Source organism: Capra hircus, chromosome 14 (genome assembly GCF_001704415.2).
Source record: "Capra hircus breed San Clemente chromosome 14, ASM170441v1, whole genome shotgun sequence".
NCBI classification, from domain to species: Eukaryota; Metazoa; Chordata; class Mammalia; order Artiodactyla; family Bovidae; genus Capra; species Capra hircus.
The window spans coordinates 65314815-65339904 of NC_030821.1; the positions used below are offsets into that span (position 1 = coordinate 65314815).

Below are 25090 nucleotides of genomic sequence, written 5' to 3' on the forward strand. Positions count from 1 at the left end.
TGACCCTTGAGCTGAGCCCCGCCCCCCAAGCAAAACTCTGAGGAGTTTTCCAGGCAGAGAAAATAGCCACTTTGCACACACATAAAAATGTTCCCTGCCATGTCGGTAAACAAAGAATGTTGACTTCCATTTCAGTAAACAGTGACTATTGCCTGCCATCAAGCCATCAGCCACTGCAGCACCCAGATAGTGGGCGCCCAGGAGGAAAGCAGGATACTGGCTCTAAATAGTTAAGATGCATATCTAAGGTATAATTTCAATGAGCCAGATTCTTGCATCTTCCCGTAAATCGGAAATCACTAAACCATTAACTTGAGATGTCTGGTTTTTGTGATTAGTACTAATCTTTTCATATTTGACTATGTGCTTTGTTTCAGCAAAACCTCCTATACATCCTGACTTCTCCCTTGCCTCTTCAGAGCAGTTCTTCAGAGCTATGTTGTTGTTTAGTCACTAAGTTGTGTCCAACTCTTTTGCGACCCCCGTGGACTGTAGCCCCGCCAGGCTCCTCTGTCCATGGGGTTTCCCAGGCCAGAATACTGGAGTGGGTTGCCATTTCCTTCTCCAGGAGATCTTCCTGACCCAGGGATTGAACCTGTGTCTCTTGTGTCTTCTGCAGTGGCAAGCAGGTTCTTTACCACTCGCACTACCTGGGAAGTAAATTCCTCAAATAAAACCTAACTCATGACTTTTAGGTTATGCAGTTTTTTTTCAGTCAACAGCTCCAACTGGCTCGGATTGTTGAAGGAACTGAAAGCAGAAATGATCAAGACTCAATCTAGTTTGCTGGGTAGGACTTAAATTACAAGTAGATGAAAATCCATCAGGCTTTTAAAGGAATACATCAAAGGATGCAGAGTAGATGTTTTCTGGTTGTTTTCAGATGTAGGATTGCTGGGCTGCACCCTGCAGACCCTACAAGCCCCTTACATGCCCAGCTTCAAGACCAAAGAAATGATGATCTTTTACTTTTATCAGTTCATTTCACATTTTCTATTTCATATGTAGTGCTCCCATTTCACTTAGTTTATGTTTTCCAATTTTCCATCTCTTTTTGTTATTAATCTTTCTCAAGACTATCAAGCACTGTAGAAAAGCTTTTGTATACATTTATACAAATAGTATGTATAATATATCTTTTAGAAAACTTGTGAATTTTTGTCTAACTGAAAAAAAGTATGATATTTTGATTCCACTTGTTTAACTTAGTATGAATAGAATGCTAGGCTTTTAATTAAAAACAAAAAGATATGCAACAAGCATCACAGGTTTACTGTATAGCACAGGGAACTATAGTCTATATCTTGTAGTCACCTATAATGGAAAATAATCTGAAAAATAACATATGTCTATACATATAACTGAATCACCTTGCTGTGCACCTGAAACATTGTAACTCAACTATTCTTCAATTATATGTGTGTGTGTATATATATATATATATATATATATATATATATATAAAGAAAAAAAAATTTTTTTAAAGGCCAAAGGAAGAGCCCAGACTCAACCATGGAGACATCAATGGTTTAATGGATAAAGGTAGTTTACACTTCTGAAGCAAGGTCCTGGAGCAACACCTCACCATATGTGGCAGACGGTGGTCAAGACATGGTAGCAGTTTTTGCTACTTGGGAAAGGGGGAAGTTACCAGTTATGGGGAAATTGGCATCAGGTTGGGTCATTGGTTACCAGGGAAACTAGCGGAGGAGTGTGCCCTTCACTGCTCCTTTGATAAGCTATCCTGGGGAAGATGTTCGGATCTAAAGATTAGAGCAATCACTAGCTGGGTCAGGGATAGGACGCCAGCCATGTGAGTCAGGTATAGGTGAAGCAGGCACTGTCCAGCGGGGGATGTACAGTGAGCAAGAGAACAGCCATGTTGGTTGGCCAGATCATATCAGGACCTGCAGTTTAAGACTGATGCAGCCAGCCAATAGAAAAACCACTAGGAACACACTTCTAGTCCAGAGGGTTAGAGTTCTTAATTTGCTGGTGGGGGAGAATGCACTCCAGAGGAAGCTGGACATCTTGCTAAACAAAAGAGACTAAGGTCTTTATTGGATTCTAAAGAAGGGCAGAATTCTGGCATAATTTCAATGAAGCAGCGTTTTGATAGGCTCAGAACAGAGAGGAGCTGTGTATAAAAGTGTTAACATCAGACCTAAGCCTAAGCTGAGAAGCTGATCCCGGGTCCTCTCCTTGGAAATCTCAAAATTAAGATAAATGTAGGATGTTTGGCCTGAAAACTCCTCATCTAAAGCTTTGAGCTTGGACTTAACAGCCTGTGTCACAATGACCCATATTCTTCAGGTCCTTCAGCAAGAATAGGGTGTTCCATCCACCAGGATATAACTTCAGACTGCAAAGTTTCAATCAGTCTATTATTTTTTGAGAACATTCCTCAGCACCACGTCCTCGATGTTAATTAACAAAAGCATTTTTTACATAACAAAAAGGCACAAAATATTCCATAGTCTAAGAAGCATATACAATATTTGGGGGCCTAATGGATATCAAACAGTAAATATTGGGTTGGCCAAAAAGTTGTTTGGGTCTTTCTAGAACATCATACAGAAAAACCTGAATGAACTTTTTAGCCAACCCAATATGTGAAGCAACCGCTTACCTGTACAAAGCTGTTGGGAATGTACATTGGTACAAACTTTATGAGAAGATACTTTTGATATAAAATAAAGTAAGAATGCTGTATAAATAACAACATTTGGAAAATTTGCCTGTGGCTCCTTCCCAAATCTCTCATTTTCTTTTAGCCACTACCCATCATAACCCAGGTGGCGCTAGTAGTAAAGAACCTGCCTGCCAACGCAGGAGACGTAAGAGCCTAGAGTTCAATCCCTGGGTCTGCGAGATCCCCGGAGAAGGGCATGACAGTCCACTCCAGTATTCCTGCCCAGAGAATCCCATGGATAAAGGAGCCTGGTGGGCTACAGTCCATAGGGTCGCAAAAGAGTTGGATGTGGCTGGAGCGATTTAGCATGCATGCACACATCATATCCAAGGTACAGTGAGAGAAAGTGGGTTATCTAGCTTAAGTGCAGGGCTAAATAAGGTTTCTCTGATTAAATTGTAAGTAAGGTGCATGAGAGGAGAAAAAAAGAACAAGACAACATTCACCCAGTGTTTGTCAGGATTTATTTCTGGGTCATGTTCTAGAATTGAGAGTGTTCACTCTGAAATTCAACTTCAGACTTTAGAAACACAAATTTGTGAAGTTCCCTGGTGGCCTAGTGGTTAGGATAACCTGAACTATGTCTCTCCTGCTATGTCCAAAATATATTTTCTATTTTTTTTCTCTTTAAACAAAGAAAAAAGAACTTTAAAAATTGGAGGGAGAGACTTCCCTGGTGGTCCAGTGGATGAGGCTCTTCACTCCCAATGCAGGGGGCCTGGGTTCAATCCCTGATCAGGAAACTAGATCCCACATGCCACCACTATGCGTTCTCATGCCGCAGCTGAAAGGTCACGTGTGCCTCAGCTACGACCCAGCACAGCCAAATAAATAAATACTTTTCTTTAATTGGAGGGACACCAACAATGGAGAACACAACACTGCCTAGTGCTGACACTCAGCAGTGCGCTTTTGAGTGGCACTGACAGGGAACTGATGACTTAAATACCTTCTGTCACAACAGTTGTATAGGAACACCATCCCAGTGGAATGACTGCCATCTGAGTGCCTTGTAGATTCAAGATATCCAAAGCACACTGCAAAGATGTAATTAATCTTTATGTTAACTAGTAGGAGGGGGGTTTTGTTAGCCCCGTCTTGTAGATGAAGAAGCTATGGCAAGAATAATAATTCATCTCTGATATACCTGGCAGAACCAGTCCTGTATTTGTAGTCATGTGCCAGGGATTTTTTAAAATTTGGCACACTGGACTGGGAGACAAGGGGATTACTAAATAGCATGTAAAGCATTTCCTATTTGTTATTCTGATGTCTGTGTGTGTGTGTGTGTGTGTGTGTGTGTGTGTGTGTGTGTACTAAATAAGCAGCCTTCTACACAGTGTAGAAGAATCAACCTGGATTCCAGTCCTATCTCTGTCCTCTGCTGATTGTGTGACCACAGGCAAGTCACTAACCTCTTAGTTGACTCTTTCAAATGGGGAAACAGTATTACCTGCCACCTGCATCGAGGTTGTGGTTTGTTTGTTGAGAGCCTGCTGTTTACCAAGCTCTGTGGTTGTGTTTTCTGGGCATCGGCTCCATTACTGTTCACACTGTTGTTGCCAAAACTCAGGCTCTGTTCACTGGTGCTGGGTAGAAGCTCAGAGACAGAGTTTGGGGTGAAATAAAGAAGAGTAGCTTTATTGCTTTGCCAGGCAAAGGGGGCCACAGTGGGCAATTGCCCTCAGAACTGTGTGGGAGTTTTATAGTGTGCAAGGAGCAGGGCATAGTCAGCTCGTGGACACTTTTTTGACTGATTTGTGGTGAGGTAATCAGGAGTTACCATCCTCAGGCTTTTGGTTCCAACAGGTCTGGGGTCTATGTGCTTGCGGGCACCATACACTTAACTTCTTCCATCTGGTGGGGGTTTCAGTGTCTGCAAAACAACTCAAAAGACGCGGCTCCAAATATTATAGCACTTCTCTGGTGATACAGTAGTTAAGAATCCACCTGCCAATGCAGAGCACATGGGTTTGATCCTGGTCCAGGAAGATTCCACATACCTCAGGGCAACTAAGCCCATGTGCCACAACTACTGAGCCGGGGTGCCCAAGAGCCAGTGTTCCACAACTAAAGAGTAGCCCCTCCTTGCCACAGCTAGGGAAAGCCCACGCACAGCAGTGAAACCAAAACCCAGCGCAGCCAAAAATAAAGATAAAGTTGAAAGAAAATAGTTTCAAGGTATACCCACAGATAAAAGATGAATATCCCCAAAGAAATAAAGAACTTGTAAAAACTGAGGGAAAAAAAAGACCAAAAACTCAACAGAAACGTGGGCAAAATACACAGATACTTCACCAAGAATTATATTACCCTGAAATAGATGGGGAAACAGTGGAAACAGTGTCAAACTTTATTTTTTTGGGCTCCAAAGTCACTGCAGATGGTGACTGCAGCCATGAAATTAAAAGACACTTACTCCTTGGAAGAAAAGTTATGACCAACCTAGATAGCATATTCAAAAGCAGAGACATTACTTTGCCAACAAAGGTCCATCTAGTCAAGGCTATGGTTTTTCCAGTAGCCATGTGTGGATGTGAGAGTTGGACTGTGAAGAAAGCTGAGCGCCGAAGAATTGATGCTTTTGAACTGTGGTGTTGGAGAAGACTCTTGAGAGTCCCTTGGACTGCAAGGAGATCAGCCCTGGGTGTTCATTGGAAGGACTGATGCTAAAGCTGAAACTCCAGTACTTTGGCCACCTCATGCAAAGAGGTGACTCATTGGAAAAGACTCTGATGCTGGGAGGGATTAGGGGCAGGAGGAGAAGGGGATGACAGAGGATGAGATGGCTGGATGGCATCACCGACTCAGTGGACGTGAGTTTGGGTAAACTCCGGGAGTTGGTGATGGACAGGGAGGCCTGGCGTGATGCGATTCATGGGATCCCAAAGAGTCGGACACAACTAAAAGACTGAACTGAACTGAACTGAAAACATTTTGAAAGATATTCAACTTTTCTCATAATAAGAGAAATGCAACTTAAAACCATACTCGGATACTATTTCTCACCTATTAAACTGGCAAAAATCAGTACCCCTAGGGAGGGAATTTATCACAATAGAAACAGTTCAGTTCAATCGCTCAGTCGTGTCTGACTCTTTGCAACCCCATGAATTGCAGCATGCCAGGCCTCCCTGTCCATCAACAACTCCCGGAGTTCACTCAAACTTATACATTTACCCTTTAATCTAACAATGTCAATTTTGGTAATTCAACCTGAAGATAAACCTATAACAGTACAAAATATATATATATATTTTTAAAGTTACATGCAAGGTTATTTATTGTGTTATTTGTAACTGCAACATATTGGAAAGAACTTAAATTTCTATACATAGAAAATAGTTTGAGTAAACTATAGTACATTCACACATTAGAATAACATGCAGCTATAAACAAAGAATAAGGAAGATCTCTACAAATACACATGGAGTGACATCCAGGATACTTTTGATGAGAGAAAAAGAGAAAGTGCAGCATAGTATGTGTATGTATACACATATATTGGAGAAGGGGATGGCAACCCACTCCAGTATTCTTACCTGGAGAATTCCATGGACAGAGGAACCTGGCCGGCTACAGTCCATGGGGTAGCAAAGAGTCAGACACGACTGAGCAACTAACACACACACACATATATATATATATAATGCGATTTTTCATGTAATATAGGAGCGAAAATAAGAATACACCCACACATACATTAGAAAGAACAAGTATGCACACCTTAAACTTATACAGTTTTATATGTGAAATATATTTCAATTTTTAAAAAAGGAGAAAGAAAATAAGTACAATCTTGCCTCAATCCATATGGTAGTTGCACTCTAGGAAAATTTAGTGTATGTAAAATCCCTGTAAATATCCTTTATGTTTATATGTGAAACAGAATTTGGTTCTAGTTTAACTATCCCAAATACAGTTTTCATTTACAGGAATAGCTTGGTAACATTCCAAAGGGTGTGGGATCAGTTTATACACTGCAGGATGTCAGCCAAGCATCCTTGCCCCTGACCTAAATGCCAGTGGTGCCCCCAGTCATTGTGATAATCCCAAAACAATCATGATATGGGTTGAATTATATTCCCCCAAAAGATATAGTAATGCCCTAACCCCCAGTACCCTGTGAACGTGACCTTATCTGAAAATAGAGTCTTTGCAGATGTAATCAAGTTAAAATGAAACTAGGCTGGATTAGGGTGAGCTAAACCACTGGATTAGCAATAACTTGGTGTCCTTATAAAAAGAGAAAACAGACACAGACACACAGAGGGGAGAAGGTCGTGTGACGACAAGGGCAGAGATTCGAGTGATGCATCTGCAAGACGAAGGACATCAGGGCTTGCTGGCCGCCACCTGGAGCTATAAGGGGGGCAGGGAACAGACTCTCCTTAGAGCCTCCGGAAGACCCAACCCTGCCAGTACCTCAGTTTCAGATCTCTGGCTCCTGGAGATTTGAGAAGATACATTTGGGTTGTTTTAAGATGGCTCAGTGGGTAAAGAATCAGGAGACACAGGAGATGCAGTTTCAATCCCTGGGTCAGGAAGATGCCCCTGGAGGAGGAAATGGCAACCCACTCCAGTATTCTTGCCTGGAAAATTCCATGGACAGAGAAGCCTCACGGGCTACAGTCCATGGGGTCACAAAGAGTCAGACACGATTGAGCAACTAAGCACGCAAGCACCCAAAGTCACCAAGTTTGTGATAGTTGGTGACAGCCCTGGAAACCAAATACAAAGCTCCCACATGGGACTTCCCTGGAGGCACAGTGGATAAGAATCCGCCTTCCAATGCAGGGGACATAGGTTCGATCCCTGGTCCAGGAAGATTCCACAAACCACGGAGCAACAACGCCAAAGCCTGTGCTCCTAGAAGCCTGTGCTCAGGAACAATGAAGCCACCACAATGAGAAACCCTTGCACCCCAACTAGAGAAAGTCCTCGCGCAACAATGAAGGCCCAGCACAGCCATAAATAAATAAGTAAAAGCTCTCAGGGTGCTGAACACATTACAGGAAACCCGTCTTTGTGTCTCCCTCCTGCTTAGTGTCCAGTCCCCTGCTCAGACATCACCCCTCAGGCGGTATCTTCCCTAAACCCCTTAATCAAAGTATCACCCCACCCCATTGCTCTCGTCCCTTTACCCTACTTAAAATTTTCTTTGCTTTTCATTACCTAACATGATATCATTTCTTTCTTTAGTTGTCTGTCTCCCCAGCTAGCATGCCAGCTCCACGCAAAGGCGACTGACTTTCTCTTCTTTCCTGTTACACACCAGCACCCACGACAGCCCTGGCCAGAAGTAGGCGCTTCATTGACATTTACTGAACCAATGAGTGAGTACGCCTTTGCAAAGAGAGGGCAAATGTAACTTTAACATAGTGAGGAAAAGAACAGACTAGCTTCCCTGGAGAAGAGACTAAAGAGAGATATCAAGAGATTCTGAGAGCTGGAAAACCTGGAGGAAAAGTCATGTGAGATATTTTATTGGGAGTTGGAGGTGTGTCCTCATTTAGTCATGGAATTTTAGTTGCAGATGTGATGTACAAAACATGCATATGCTTGCCTGGCAAGGCGCTGGAGCCAGGAAGGCTACATCTGTCACATTCGTTTGAAGCCAATCCAAGTAGGCTAACGTGCGTTTGGAAAGCTCTGAGAGAATGTTATATCTTGTACATGCTGTCAGCAGCAGGAGGGGAAAACGTGTTGGGAAGAGAAAACAGATACTGAACAAGCCACATTCGTGCTGTGAGATCACACACAGGGATTCTCAGCCGCGGTGCTATTGACACTTTGGTGCTGTTTACAGTTGTTGGTTGGTGAGAGCCTTCCCCGTGCAAAGGATGACTGGCAGCAAATGACAATCTCACCAGTTAAGATAACCAAGAATATCTGTAGACATGGCCAAACATCCTCTGGGGTTCAGGGAGCAAACTCACCCCGGTTGAGAACCATTGAGTTACATGTGGTGCTGGTCCACTCTCCCTCCTTCATTTGTAACTCCACACACGCGTAGTAGGACAACCCTTCAACGCCCCTCAAAGACTATTTGTTCCTGTGTGGACTCCCTCCGAATGTGCCCTGATATTTTCTGAGGTCATCTGTGGTCAACCATTTTATTAGTAGCCTCCAACAAAACACATCTCTCTGAATTCCTGCCCAAGCATAGTTCCCATCTACACTGAGTCTAGACATGATCACATGGCCTACTTCAGCCAATGGGACATTGGCAGGCATGGTGATAGAAACAGAAGCTTGTTAAACACTGATACCTTCAAGCTTGTCCTGTTGGAACATTCCTTTGTTGGGAGCCAGAACAAAGTTCAGGCTAGATTCCTGAAGGTCCAGAGGCCACATGGAGAAAAGCACTGATAGATGAGACGTCATCCTGGATGCTCCAGGATTCAACTTCAGCTGAATGCAAACATGAGTGACCTTGGCTACATCATATGAAGCAGAAGAACTGTTCAGCGGAGCCCAGTCAACTCACAGGATTGTGAAAAACAGGAAATCAGTTTTGTTTTAAGCCAATAAGTTTTGAGGTAGGGTATTACACAGCAATAGTCAACTGAAAATGATGCTGGGAAAGATTGAGGGCGACAGGAAAAGGGGGCAACAGAGGATGAGATGGTTGGATGGTATCACAGACTCAATGGACATGAGTTTGAGCAAACTCAGAGATAGTGAAGGACAGGGAAGCCTGGCTGTAGTTCATGGGGTCGCAGACTTGGACATGACTTAGTGACTAAACAACAACAACAATAACAAGTTGATGAAAGTAAGAAACACTGAAGTGTTGGAGCAGGCTCATGTTAGCTTACAAGAGTGAACTGTGGAATTTTCAGAATCAATTATTAACTGTTAAATTATACTAACTTAGGTTGAAATGAATTACATTTTTAAAAAGATAATACATAATCAAAACATATCATTTCTTTTTTTAAATTAATTTTTATTGGAATATAGTTGACTTACACTGTTGCGTTAGTTTCTGTTATACAGCAAGGTGAATCAGAATATATATATATATACATATATATATATATATATATATACACACACATATATATACACACACACACACACATCCACTCTTTTACATTCTTTTCCCATATAGGTCATTACAGAGTATTGATTAATGTTCCCTGTGCTATATAGTAGGTCCTTATTAGTTACTTATTTTATCACTTCTTAGTTATTATACTCCTTTTTACTATTATATATGGTCTTTTAAAAATTTTTTATGTACGGTCTTGAGGTTATTTTTTTACGATTTTTTTTATGTGGACCATTTTTAAAGTCTTTATTGAATTTGTTACAATATTGCTTCTGCTTTTTATGTTTTGGTTTTTTGGCTAGGAGGCATATGGGATATTAGCTCCCTGACCAGGGATCAAGTCCATACCCTCTGCATTGGAAGGCAAAGACTTAACCACTAGACTGCCAGGGAAGCCCCCTCTTGAGATTATTTGTATCTAAGCCCACGCACCACAGCTACTAAAGCCCGGGGGGCTAGAGCTTCTCTTCTGCAACAATAGAAGCCACCGCAATGAGAAACCCACAGATAGCAATTAGAGAGTAGCCCCTGCTTGGCTGCAACTAGAGAAAGCCTGAGTACGTCAACAAAGACCAACCACAACCAAACTATTAAATAAATAAATTTTTTTTTTAAAAAAAGGTGGGAAATTTGCAACCACTGCCCATTCTGCCATGGAAATGGGAGCTTCACCCTCTGGTCCCCTCCTGCCTTTAGTCAAGAGAAGGCCTTTTAGAAACCCTCGTCCATGTGAGTAGTTTCTCACAGTATGTGGGAATGATCTTGCTGCCTGTCAAGATCAACATCACACTTTCCCCTCTGCTTTGATACTGTACCATTTCAGCTGTAGGTGCCAAATCCTTTTGATTCCACATGAAATGCTACCCTGGATTGCTTTCATGTATGTTTTATGAGTACCCCTAGGCATGAATATTTATTTAAGCAACTCAGAGCATATCCCTTTGATTTTCCTTCTCTGTCCTCACTCATGTTTAAAGGGTGGGGGAGATGCACAATGTCACAGTTCACCTGTAATGTCTTTGGCCTCCTAACCCCTTTGCTTACAGGGCCAAATAGTCATCTAGGAAATGGAAAACATGGCCTGGCTTTGTGTCAGTTAGCAGCATGACACACATTTCTGTTTTACTAATGAAACAGCTCTTTCCTGTGCAATGTCAGCTTTCCTACACAATGTGTCAACGTACCTTGTCATCCAACTGTTGCCTGTTTGGAGCCCTTCCACAGTGACTGACCTGGTCAACCCTTCATCCACATTAATATTTTCTATTCATTCAGAGACACTGTCAAGAGAATGAAAAAACAAGACGCGGGAGAAAATATTTGCGAAACTTAAATATGACAAAAGGCCTATATCCAGAACATATACAGAATCCTCAAAACTCAATAATAAGAAAATAAACAGCCCAATTATAAATCAGGCAAAAGATCTGAGCAGTTATATGCAGAAGCAAATAATCACGAGAAGATACTGAACGTCATTTGTCATTCTAGAAATGGAAATTAAAATCACCATGAGGTACCATAATACCCTAGAATGGCTATAATTACACAGACTTCTCATAGAAGCAGAGTACCTGAAAATATCTTATACTACTCAGTATCGGTGGGGATGTAAAATGACAGCTACTTTGAAAATGCTTGATGCTTTCTTAAAAAGTTAAACCTACACTTACTATATGGTCCAGCCATTCCACATCTAGGAGTTTACTCGCCAGAGATGGAAACATACAGAGACTTGCACAGAAATGTTCATAACAGCTTTCTTGGTAATGTTCCTCAATAGGTGAATATACTCACTAATTGTGGTATATAAATACCATAGAATACTACTCAGTGATAACAAAATATGAACCACTGATATACCCAACAACATAGTTGACTCTCAAAATAATTCTGCTGAATGAAAGAAGCCAGACCACCCTCCTCAAAAAAAAAACAGTACCTAATTAACACTCCTTTGTATAAATTTCTACATTAACTAATCTAAGAAACAGAAAGCAGATCAGTGGCTGTCTGTGGATAGGGTGGGGTAGGAATAAAAAGAGACTGCAAAGAGTCAGGAAGAATATTTTGGAGGTGATGAATGTATTCATTATCTTGATTATGGTGATGGTTTCACAGGAATATATTTATGTCAAAATTTATGAAATTACATACTTTAAATATGTGCAGTTTATTCAATGTCAATTACACATCAGTAAAGCTGAGAAAATATATATGTATATATGTATAGGATACATCAGTTATTGACTAAGTAATGATTCAAGATGGAACTAGAAGGACTTCCCTGGTGCTTCAGTGGCTTAGACTGGGGGCTCAGGTCAGGGAACTAGATCCCACATGCCACAATGAAGAACCCTTGTGCTGCAAGTAAGACCCAGTGTAGCCAAATAAATAAATATTTTTTTAAATAAACATTTTAAAAATATTTATTTTAAAATAATATTAAAATTTTAAACATATTTGTTAATAAATATTTTTATTATTTATTTTAATAACCCAAGGGACAGGCTATCCACTCCAGTATTCTTGGACTTTCCTTGTGGCTCAGCTGTTAAAGAATCGGCCTGCAATGTGGGAGACCTGGGTTTGAACCCTGGGTTGGGAAGATCCCCTGGAAAAGTGAATGGCTACCCACACCAGTACTCTGGCCTGTAGCATTCCATGCACCATATAGTCCATGGAGTCACAAAGAGTCAGACACGCCTGAACATCTTTCAGCTTTCAAGTTGGTCTACCGACTTGGGTTATTAAAATTGGGAGACTATAATGACTGGAAGCATGCACATCTCTTCAATTATCAGCCTGACCTTCAGACCAGGTCCAATTAAATCCGAAGGTAAGTGCAAAGTGGGTGTCCAGAACATCTGTAATATAGAAACCTCTTTATTCGTATCTGAAATTGACTTGAATGGTCACATAGGCTGTGACAACCCATACAAGCTGAGCTGCAGGCAGGTTAAAGCAGAGTCATTCCCTAATGGGAAATCATTCAGCAGATTTGTCTCTGATACTGATGAAATGTTGTATGGTTTGCTGTGTGAGACACAAATGCGGGAATAACCTGGGTTTTGACTTATGCACCAACAGGGACTTCCCTGGAAATCCAGTGGTTTGATCTGGGAACTAAGATCCCACCTGCTCCACTCATGGTGCAGCCTAAAAAAAAAAAAAATTAAAGAAATCAAGTTAAATGATCATAAGCTTAACATCCTAAATTTCATGAATAATAATCCAAACATTCATACACAGTTTATTGCCGTCTCAAAGCTAATAAAATAAGGAATGCAGTCATCTTCTCTGTGATGGGTTATTAAGAGTTGTCTGGTCTCTTAGGGCCACCCCTTGATAACAATACAAAAAGTTTCTAAATCTGCATTGCTAAATTTTTGTGAGAGTTCTGCTTTTCTGATCGAGTTTGAGCTTTTAAAATACCATGGCCGTGTAATTTTGAAAAAGTGATTTTTCTCCCTGTAGTGGGTTGAATAGTGGGCTCCCAAAGTACAAACCCACGGTCTAATCCCCAGAATGTATGGGTGATACCTGATTTGGAAATAAGGTCTTTGCAGGTGTAAGTAAATTAAGGGTCTTGAGATTATCCCGTATTATCCAAGTGGGCCGTAAATCCAGCGACAGGTGTTCTTATAAGGGAAAAGTAAAGGCAGATTGGAGATAGAGATCAGAGGAAAAGAGAAGGTGTGGTGAAAATGAGGCAGAGAATGAAGTGACGTCTCAAACCAAGGAAGCCAGCGGCCACCAGAAGCTGGAAGAGAAAAAGGTGGGGGGGCGGAGTCTTCCCTAGAACCTCTGGAGGGAGCAGCCAGCCGACACTTGATTCAGACTCTGGCTTACAGAACGGTAGGAGAATAAATTTCTATTGTCTTAGCCGCAGCCTCAGGAAACCAACACTACCTCACAGAGCACTAAGGATGGGGACAATGGTACTATCAATATTGTAGGTTCACTGTGAGGATTAAATGAATTAAATGAATTGATACTCCTCAAGCACTATAGAAGAGTGATACCTGCTGTGCTTAGTTGCTCAGTCAGGTCCGACTCTTTGTGACCCCGTGGACTGTAACCCGCCAGGCTCCTCTGTCCATGGGGATTCTCCAGGCAGGAATACTGGAGTGGGTTGCCATGCCCTCCTCCAGGGGATCTTCCTAAGCCAGGGGCTGAACCCAGGGCTGCCGCATTGCAGGCCAGTTCTTTACCATCTGAGTCACCAGGGAAGCATGTTTGATACCTAGTTCCCAGGTGGCGCTAGTGGTAAATAACTCCCCTGCCAATGCAGGAGACACAAAAAACTCTGGTTCAATCCCTGGGTTGGGAAGATCCCCTGGAGAAGGGAATGGCAACCCACTCCAGGATTCTTGCCTGCAGAATTCCAGGGACAGAGAAGCCTGCTGGGCCACCAGCCCATAGGGTCACAAAGAGCCCGACACAACTTAGCTACAAAACACCAGCCACAAAGCACTATGAAAGTTCTAAGCAAATAGTCTTCAGAAAGAATTTCTCTGGTGTCAACACAACCTACTGTTGATCACACTGCTTTATTGACGCCTGTCTGGTGAATTGGACACTATAATAGTGAGCCTCTTTCTGGTCAAGGCTATGGTTTTTCCAGTAGTCATGTATGGATGTGAGAGTTGGACTATAAAGAAATCTGAGCACTGAAGAATTGATGCTTTTGGACGGTGGTATTGGAGAAGACTTGACAGTCCCTTGGACTGCAAGGAGATCCAACCAGTCCATCCTAAAGGAGATCAGTCCTGAGTGTTCATTGGAAGGACTGATGTTGAAGCTGAAACTCCAATACTTTGGCCACCTGATACGAAAAGCTGACTCATTTGAAAAGACCCTGATACTGGGAAAGAGTGAAGGCAGGAGGAGAAGGGGACGACAGAGGATGAGATGGTTGAATGGCATCACCGACTCAATGGAGATGAGTTTGAGTAGACTCCAGGAGCTGGTGATGGACAGGGAGGCCTGGCATGCTGTGGTCCATGGGGTCACAAAGAGTCAGACACGACTGAGCGACTGAACTGAACTAGACTTGGAACTGAAACAACACTCATGATGATGGTGAAAAGGTCAACAAGAGCAGACTATCAAGATTCTTTCTGAACTGGAATACTCTGTAAAAGGAACCCTTTAACTCTCCATGCCTTTGGGTCCTTTCTTCTCTATTAGTTGTCTGTACAACTTCTTAATCCCTAAACGCAATGTGAAACACAATCCGGGGCCACCGGGTAAAATTATTTTCTTTCCTTCCCTTGGAAGTCTAAAACCCACTGAGGCACCCAGAGATCAGAATTCCCAAGGCGATACCAAGCGCCCACGTTCAGTTCAGTTCAGTCGCTCAGTCGTGTCCGACTCTTTGTGACCCCATGAATCGCAGCACACCAGGCCTCCTTGTCCATCACCAACTCCCAGAGTTCACTCAGACTCAAGTCCATTGAGTCGGTGATGCCATCCAGCCATCTCATCCTCTGTCGTCCCCTTTTCCTCCTGCCCCCAATCCCTCCCAGCATCAGAGTCTTTTCCAGTGAGTCAACTCTTTGCATGAGGTGGCCAAAGTACTGGAGCTTCAGCTTTAGCATCATTCCTTCCAAAGAAATCCCAGGGTTGATCTCCTTCAGAATGGACTGGTTGGATCTCCTTGCAGTCCAAGGGACTCTCAAGAGTCTTCTCCAACACCACAGTTCAAAAGCATCAGTTCTTTGGTGCTCAGCCCTCTTCACAATCCAACTCTCACATCTATACATGAGTACTGGAAAAACCATAGCCTTGACTAGATGGACCTTAGTCAGCAAAGTAATGTCTCTGGTTTTGAATATGCTATCTAGGTTGGTCATAACTTTTCTTCCAAGGAGTAAGCGTCTTTTAATTTCATGGCTGCAGTCACCATCTGCAGTGATTTTGGAGCCCAAAAAAATAAAGTCTGACACTGTTTCCACTGTTTCCCCATCTATTTCCCATGAAGTGATGGGACCGGATGTCATGATCTTCGTTTTCTGAATGTTGAGCTTTAAGCCAACTTTTTCACTCTCCTCTTTCACTTTCATCAAGAGGCTTTTTAGTTCCTCTTCACTTTCTGCCATAAGGGTGGTGTCATCTGCATATCTGAGGTTATTGATATTTCTCCCGGCAATCTTGATTCCAGCTTATGTTTCTTCCAGCCTGTGCTTCTTCCAGCCCAGCATTTCTCATGATGTACTCTACATATAAGTTAAATAAGCAGGGTGACAATATACAGCCTTGACGTACTCCTTTTCCTATTTGGAACCAGTCTGTTGTTCCATGTCCAGTTCTAACTGCTGCTTCCTGACCTGCATACAGATTTCTCAAGAGGCAGATCAGGTGATCTGGTATTCCCATCTCTCTCAGAATTTTCCACAGTTTATTGTGATCCACACAATCAAAGGCTTTGGCATAGTCAATAAAGCAGAAATAGATGTTTTTCTGGAACTCTCTTGCTTTTTCCATGATCCAGCGGATGTTGGCAATTTGATCTCTGGTTCCTCTGCCTTTTCTATAAAACCAGCTTGAACATCAGGAAGTTCATGGTTCATGTATTGCTGAAGCCTGGCTTGGAGAATTTTGAGCATCACTTTACTAGCATGTGAGATAAGTGCAATTGTGCGATAGTTTGAGCATTCTTTTGCATTGCCTTTCTTTGGAATTGGAATGAAAACTGACCTTTTCCAGTCCTGTGGCCACTGCTGAGTTTTCCAAATTTACACCTGCAGAAAACTACGACTCCCAGAAGGCTTTGGGAGGCGGACCGCGAAAGGGGCGGAGCCTAAGGGAGACGGTCGTTGGCCGATTCCATCGTCCAGAGCGGGAAGGGTCGGCTGGGCGGAGTTTGGGAGGGAAGGCCCGACTAGCTGTAAATAGAAATATCGTCGTCCTGCGCGCGTTTGGTACGATCCACGCGGGGGCTCCCTGCTTCCTCGGCCTGCGCTTGAAGTTTCCCGGGCCGGGAGCGCGGCGCCTGCTGGGAAAGCGCCGGGACCGTTGTCCGGGCCAGCGGCGGCCGCGCGGGAGCCGCGACATGCAGAGCACAGACCTAGGCAGCAAGGAGAGCGGCAAGATATGGCACCGCAAGCCATCCCCGGCCACTCGGGACGGGTACAGGTCGCGGCGGGAGGAGGCGCGCGCTGGAGGGAGATGGAGGCTGGCGAGGGGCGGGTCCGCGGCTTCGGGGAGGCGTTTGCGGGTTTGTTTGGGGAAGGTCTCGGGAGGGGGTGCGGGGAACCGGACGGAGGTTCTGGTTTTTTTCCCTGCTCGTGATCGCCCGGTTGGGTGACCTCTGATAAACGCAGGTAGCTTGAGTTTCATGATCCTTCAGTTCAATCGCTCAGTCGTATCCGACTCCTTGTGACCCCATGAATCGCAGCACGCCAGGCCTCCCTGTCCATCACCAACTCCCGGAGTTCACTCAGACTCACGTCCATCGAGTCCGTGATGCCATCCAGCCATCTCATCCTCTGTCGTCCCCTTCTCCTCCTGCCCCCAATCCCTCCCAGCATTAGAGACCCCCTTTCCCTGTCTTGGGGACAGGAGTCTCAATTAGAATCAGCGTGGAGGGCCTGATTTATGCTGGGGAGTTTGCACTTCTGATGGGAGCCAGGACTGCCTCCTTTAATTAGCCCGGAATCCCTGTGGTATTCCTGGCACGCGGTAGATGCTCAGTAACTTATTTAATTATAACATCTGGGAAAGAACTCAGGAGGAGGAACGGATGCCAGAGAAGAATGCACTTCTCTCTTTTCCAAATGCCGTCCTTGACTCTTTTATCCATTCTTGAATCATTGTTAGCAGTCAGGCATGCAAGCATTCTACTCATCAATTATTTGATGAGCACCTACTTCCTTGCCAAGCTTCTAAGCGCTGGGGGACAGTTGTGGAAGGGAACAAACTTCTGGTTCTCTCGGAGTTTATGCATTAATGTGTATCCAGCGTAGGTCAGCCTTCTAGTAAGGTCAGTGTTGCTGCTGCTTTTTTAAAAAATAGACTTTGTTTCTTTAGGACAGGTTTAGGTTCGCAGCAAAATTGAGAAGAAGGTACAGAGATTTCCCATGCATCTCTTGCCTCCACACACGCCTAGCCACACCTTTATTAATGTCCCCCACCAGAGCAGTACGCTTGTTGCAGTTGCTCAGCCTGTGTTGACGCATGGTTACCAACCGAATTCCACTGTTTACATTAACATTCAGTCTTCGTGTTCTACATTCTGTAGGTTTGGACAAATGTATAATGACCCTGCCACCTTTATGGTCTCATACAAAATATTTTCACTGCTCTAAGAATCCTCTTGCTCTGCCCATTCATCCCTTCCTCCCCAGCTCTTCCTTTCATTCTTTTCCCTCCTCTCTGTCCTGTTTGATGCTCTTGTGTGACTTTAATGGGAGCCTTTGTCCCAAAGTGGTGCCATATTGGTGCCATGTTAATCTTACTGCTTTTAATCCCTTAGGATTCCATTGACTTTACTGCCTCACTTGTGATCATATTTCATGTGTTTCTCATTCTAGTAATTTTTCTGTTGATTCTTTGGTTGCTTCTCAAAAAATCAGTAGACTTTGAGTGCCAACTGCAAAAGCACAGTGCTGCACCTGATACCATCAGCTTATTTGGTTTCTGGTTGTTCTCAGTCCTCCAGGAATGTTGCCGTCCCATCGTCTCCATTGAATTAATATTTTGTCTGGAACAAGAATTCTTCCATATAGATTTTTCACTCCCAAATTTGGAATTTATGTAAATATCACCTCTGCTTCTTTAAAAAAAATTTTGTTTGTTTGTTTTGGCTGTGCTGGATGCTAGTTGTGGTGCGTGGAATCATAGTTCACCCGCCAGGGGTTGAGCCCACGTCGCCTGCCTTAGAAGGTGGATTGTCAGCCCCTGGACCACCACGGAAGTCCCAACACCGCCTCTACTTCTGAGATTCTAAATGTTCTAAAAATTATGCCTACCCATAATAATTGTTTTTCTTACTATCTAGATACACATACAAGATTCAGAAAATGACTCACATTTGTGTGAAAATGTCCTTATCTGTTTCTTCCACTAAAACATAGTTTCTTTTTGTTCATTAACACCCATTGTTATGATGTTGAGAAGGGCATCGGAGTGGGGAGCGCTGACTGTGGAGTCAGAGGGACTGCAGTTGAAGTAGATGTCCGCCCACCAGCTCTGTGGCCTTGGGCAAGTTAATCTTAGGTAGTAAGTGAAGATAATCGCACTTAACAGCAAGATTGTCTTAGGGAATTAGTGTCTCATGTTTCTGGGTATTCAGTAAATATTTGATGTTTTTATTATGTTTAAGGACTGAGGAGCACTATCAGGCAAATTATGAGCCATTGAAAAACAGTTCTAAAATAAATACTTGTATGTGTGATTTATATGAAAAGTCAGAAAGACAGAATTTTGCTATTAAATGTGATTATGTCATGATGGTACGGTTATAATAAAATTATTAGTGTCTTTCTGTATTTTCCATATTTTGAACAATGATCTTGTAATTTTGTAATACACACACACATAGTAAACATAGAAAAAAGACTGGAGGGGAAAGTCCTTTGCTTGGTCGAAGTTTAATTGCCAGGGAACATCTTGATGTTACTTATTGTCTCAATACATTCTCCCCACTCCCCTTCGGGAATGTCAGAGAAAAATCAGAGCTGGAAAGAAGTTAAAGTGGTGAAAAGGATATTATTCAGGACTGTTATTGCAAGAGAGGAAGCAAGACCTCAGTGTAGAACTGGAGTTGATGGTTCTGGGCTCGGTTTGGAATACAGCCTGAGCAAGAGGGAAGTTATAAACAGAGAGCGAGGTAGGGGTCAGAGGATGGAAAATTACCAGGAGAAAACATCTGGGGTAAATCTACCTCACAGGATTCTTGCTGAAGATCAGACAGCAGTTGGGAGATGATGGAGAATGAGGAACCCCATCAGGTGTCAAGGATGATGGTATTAAAGGTAGGGGGTTCTGATTAAACTGACTGAGCATGCTTGCTAAAGTTAGATTTTTCAAGGGAATGTACAGATGAGCCTAGGAGAAGGTTCTGAAGCCTGACTAAAGTTTGGTCAAGCCAAGAATCTTTGTCAGGAACTGGATAGAAATAATTTTACTGTTTCATCCAATGAGTCTCAAAAGCATTATTTTTAAATAAAGTAAAGAAAATGTTTGATATACTTAATTTGGTGGTTTTTAAATGAAGTGATAATGAGGCAATTGTTTCTAATATTAAAATTAAAATTCATTAAAAGTCAATTAAGAAATTTCATGATTTGAAAACTTGTTGCAGGAGAGAGTGGGCTTCCCAGGTGGCACTACTGGTAAAGAACCCACCTGCCCATGCAGGAGACATAGAGACACAAGTTCAGTCCCTGGGTGGGGAAGATCCCCTGTCAGAGGGCACAGCAGCACACTTCAGTGTTCTTGCCTGGAGAACCCCATGGACAGAGGAGCCTGGCAGGCTACAGTCCATGGCGCCTAGAAAAGTCAGACATGACTGAAGCGCCTTAACATGCATGCATGCAGGAGAGAGTGGGGTTACTCTGGTCTTCATGACCCAGGTATACACACATGTATTATTTTAAGGAGTTAATTGGTTCTGCAGATTTATAAGTTTTCTTTTCAGCAGATATATGGTACTTGATCTTCCTCTCAAAAAATAATACTTTTAGACAGATATAATCATACGTTTAGATTGAAGCTAAAGCTCCAATACTTTGGCCACCTGATGCGAAGAGCCGACTCATTGGAAAAGACCCTGATGCTGGGAAAGATTGAGGGCAGGAGGAGAAGGGGGCGACAGAGGATGAGATGGTTGGATGACATCACTGACTCAATGGACACGAGTTTGAGCAAATTCCTGGAAGTTGTGAAGGACAGGGAAGCCTGGAGTGCTACAATTCTTAGGGTCACAAAAAGTCGGACATGACTGAGCGAGTGAACAACAACAACAGATACAGTTGAAAATAAAATTCACTAACACTTGGAACACCCTGAATCACAAAAACAAAATCTCATCGGGGTATCTTAAAATTAGGATATTGAATTGAAATTTTTCTTACATATGGTAGTTTGTGATTTATATAAAACTACTTTTTGTTAATTACTTCATTGTTTATGTCTGTTGCTTGGGTAACAATCCAACTACTCGGTCAAAAATACATTTTCTTGTCATATCCTGTTGTCTGTCACTCAATCACAGCTTACAATCTGCTCGTGAATTTTTTTAAGTAGTTTATTTATTGGCTGTGCTGGGTCTTTGTTGCCACACGGGCTCTCTAGCTGTGGCGCGCGGGGGCTGCTCTCCAGATGTGGTGTGCAGGTTTCTGTTGTTACGGAGCACGGGCTCTAGGGTGCACAGCCTTCAGTAGTTGCAGTGGAAAGGCTCAGTAGTTGCAGTTCCTGGGCTCTAGAGCACAGGCTCAATAGCTCTGGTGCACAAGCCTAGTTGTTCTCCAGCGTGTTGTTCTGTGGACTCGTTCAGGACCAGGGATGGAACCAGTGTTCCCTGCATTGGCAGATGGAATCTTTACCACCGAACCACCAGGGAAACTATTTTTTTAGTGTCTGTCTCTACTACTGTGCTGAAAGCTTCATAAGGGCAGGGCCTCTGTCTATCAACTACCCTTATCTCCTGGCTTATGCAGTGTCTGATGCTTTGTGAGTTTTTAGGTGTTTGATGAATAAACGAACAGCAGCAACTCTGATAATAACATCCTATACAGTTTTCAGAAGTCACTGTATGGTTGCTTCTAGGAAAGGAGGAGGAGCAGTAGAAGAGGGAAGAAGGGGCAGGCAAAAAACTTCAAAATTAGTGAGGTGTACTACGCAATGCATGGGCTTCATAATAACAAGTGATGCATGACATAGCGTTTAATGGGTTTTTATTTTGTTTGTTTTTTGGCAGAATTATAGTGAACATCATTCACAACACTTCGGATTACCTTCCCAAAGTTTTAAGATTCTTGAACGCGGCTTTTGATAGCTCAGGTGATTGTTTAATTGCTGGGGACCATCACGGAAATATCTATGTTTTTGACTTGTGTGGAAACAGGTGAGCAAATACTTTGGATATTTACCAAGTGATTACTTTCTTGACTATTTTAGTACCTACTATTGATTATTTATTTAGAAAGATTTATCAAGTACTTACTATATTTCAGATACTTTGTAAAATTCTCCCATTAGTGCTGGTGGAATAAAGTGAGAAAGAATAGCCAAAATAGTTGGGGTTTTGTTTTGTTTTGTTTTGTTTTGTTTTTTTAAGAAAATTAAAGTTCTCGTATTAACGGCATCTCTAGCAGCTTGTTTTTTCTTAAATTTCAACCTTCATTACTTCTAGTTTATCAGCTAATATCTGGAACCTGTTTAGAAAAAGCACAGTGGCCTTTATATAATGCATTACTGTCAGTGAACTAGATCTAAGAATCTTTACAGATTTGGTCATCACTCTTCCTCCTCTTCTTTCCCTTTACCAGACAATTTAGTGAGAACGCATTAGGTGGGAATTGATCGAGGCAGTCATCGCTGCAGTGGGGGTAGGTGGAAAGGGAGGGTCAGAAAGTGTCTGTGTGGGGATGGGAGCAGTCATGGGAAAGACGCGGGCTTTGGCTGAATGAGTGTATTGAGGCTAATGGGGGCCAGGTTCCTGACTACTGGAAAGCGGAGTTGCAAATATGGAAAAGGAGAAAACTACACTAAACCCTCTGGACCTGGATTGGATTTGGTTCTGTTTTTATGAATCCTTGGTTTTGAATATATAGAGACAGAGAAATAAATAGAGGTGTGTGTATGAGAAAGTGAATGAATTATATGGACATAAATTTCCTAGCTTTGTTCACTCATAGGGCCTGGAAGCAATAATACCCCAGTAGTAATGAATATACCCAGTGCCCAGTTCTTTTCTAATTATCAGTCTGCTTCAAGGAATTGGGGATCCTTGGAAAAACAGCCAGTTTTAGGATGGAGGCAGGGAAGATACAAGATAAGCCTGCAGTGCTTTGTAGCCAGAAAGAAGGACTCAGTCAAAGAAGGATGGGGATGTGTCCAAAGGACAGAAATGTCACCTTGAAGGTGCTCTCTCTGGGCAGATTAGAGACAGTGAGTTTCAAAATGAATGATAGTGGTAGCTCGTAACCCACTGAATAAAATGAAAATCTATGAATTCATGCTGTAGTCAACAGTTTAATGAGAATAGATGCTTGCAGTCACAGAGTACCTCCCCCCAAAATACTTACTAAAGAGGAAAAGCAGTAATTTTACAGTGAAAAAGCCTGGCAAACCACCTTATCAAAGGATTAAAGTTGAAATAACCAGTAGTGGGGCAAATCAAAGTTTGTGTGCCACCTGATAGGGTGCAGTGGTCAGAACATAGTGTCACTTCTGTTATATTCCTGCCAAAGACAGGTGACCCGAGTCTAATCAGGAGAACCAGCTGGCAAAGCTAAATTAAGGTCATTGGATAGCAAGACTGGCTTGTGACCTTCACAAGGGTCAGGGGCATGAAAGATGTGGAAAGCCTGAAGACTCTTGCAGACAGAGGGAGCCTAGACACATGACAAGTCAAGGCTTGGATCTGGACTGATCTCTTTGCTGTAAAGGACGTTTTTAGGACATTGGACAAAACTGAGGTCTGGGGATTAGACAGTAGTAATATATAATGTAGTTTTCGGATTTTGATGATTTTATTGTGATTATATAGGAAAATTTCCTTGTTCATAGGAAACGTGATTTCAGTAACCTATTCTCAATAGTTCAGGGAAAGAAGAGCTCATAAATGATTTATCTGTCTGTAATTTACTGGGTAGAAATGTGTTAATCATTGTTTCCACTCCTTACCTAATGGTCATAATTCTCCCACCCATTACTCTTGCATAACCGATGCAGCCAGTTCCCAATCTTAAATCAATATACCTGTCTCTCTGCTCCCACTAAACAAAATAAAAATCCCAAACTAAACAAAATAAAAATAATTGTTGATTGACTCCATTATAGAGCAGTGAACTTCAACATCAGTGATGCTAGTACTTCCATTTGCTTATATCTGTTGTCATTTACTCTTTCACTCTTCTCTGAGTTTTCCAAACCTTAACCAATTTCTGTGGTTCCTTGTGTTCAGACTCTACTCTTATTCTGACTGCCTAGCCTCCTAATTTATGGAAAAATAGCTACCCTCAAGCTTCCTTTCCTTCTTCCCACCACAACCTCAGATATATCTGTAAGTCCAGCTGTTTGTAAAACTAGATGATCCTCATTTGTAACACTGCTAATCTCTGTCTTCTATGGCTGCCCGTGGGACGTTGCACCCTGAATGTTCCTCTCTTTTATTCTGTCCACTGTTCCTTTTCTCTCCGTAAACATTCACATCCGAGTATAGGTACGTGTGGCGTAGCTGTGACGTGAGATCAGGCCTGTCTAATCCTAAAGGCCACTACAGTGGGCTCACTCATAATCTTCCTAGTCGCTTAATCCAATGGTCTCGTTTCAGCTCTCATCTTACTAAATACTCTTGTCTTCCATCCTTTATGAAATTTTTCTTTTGCTTCAAGGTACAACTCTTTCCTGACTTTTCCGCCTCTGAGGTCGGTTTTCCCCTTGCTTTGCTGACTTTTTCCACTGTCTTTGCCCTTACTGTCCTGCTACTGGGGCATTTGTCCCCAGTATGCTTCTTTCTGTATTCTCGGTATTCTTTTTTAATTGGCTCATTACCACCAAGCTTCAGGCTTCAGCTGCCATGGAACATTGTTAACTCAGACCTGCTTCTCCCACCCACTGGGGAGCTTCTAGATAGCACTGTCTAATGTGGTAGCCACTAACTGCCCTCAGCCCTTGAGAGGTGGTTTGGCAAAGTTGAGATACATTGATGGTATAAAATACACTGGGTTTTGAAGACTCACTGTGAGAAAAAAGAATGTACAATATCTCTGATAATTTTTTATTAAATGTTGAAATGATAATATTTTAGATACACAATGAATTAAGTTTAATATGTTAAGATTAATTTTTAACTTTTAATGTGGCTTCTAGAAAATTTTTAGTAACACACATGGCCTGTATTCCATTTCTTTGGGACAGCATAGCTCTAAATGCTTTTCAAAGGCCTTAATCAGTTCAATTCAGTTCAGTTGCTCAGTTGTGCCAACTCTTTGCGACCCGGTGGACTGCAGCACGCCAGGCCTCCCTGTCCTTAATGCTACATGTTTAAAACCAGAATTACTATTTCCTACTACCACACTTATTCTTCTTTTGCCTAAATTTGAAAACTTCATTTTTTTGGTTAATGAAACTCTAGCTAGGTGCCAGGTACTCTGCTAAGCACTTAA

General features: G+C 42.4%; 1 protein-coding gene across 2 annotated transcripts in view; it reads left to right on the plus strand.

The window, feature by feature from the left end:
• The window catches only part of TBC1D31 (TBC1 domain family member 31), a 62680-nt gene continuing 54254 nt past the window's right edge, over positions 16665 to 25090 (plus strand). For both annotated transcript variants that reach the window (XM_005688869.3, XM_018058533.1), the window contains exons 1-2: positions 16665 to 16883; positions 21676 to 21822. In XM_005688869.3, the coding sequence (XP_005688926.3) occupies positions 16807 to 16883; positions 21676 to 21822 (224 nt within the window). In that variant the 5' untranslated portion in view covers positions 16665 to 16806. The remainder of the gene's footprint in view (positions 16884 to 21675; positions 21823 to 25090) is intronic.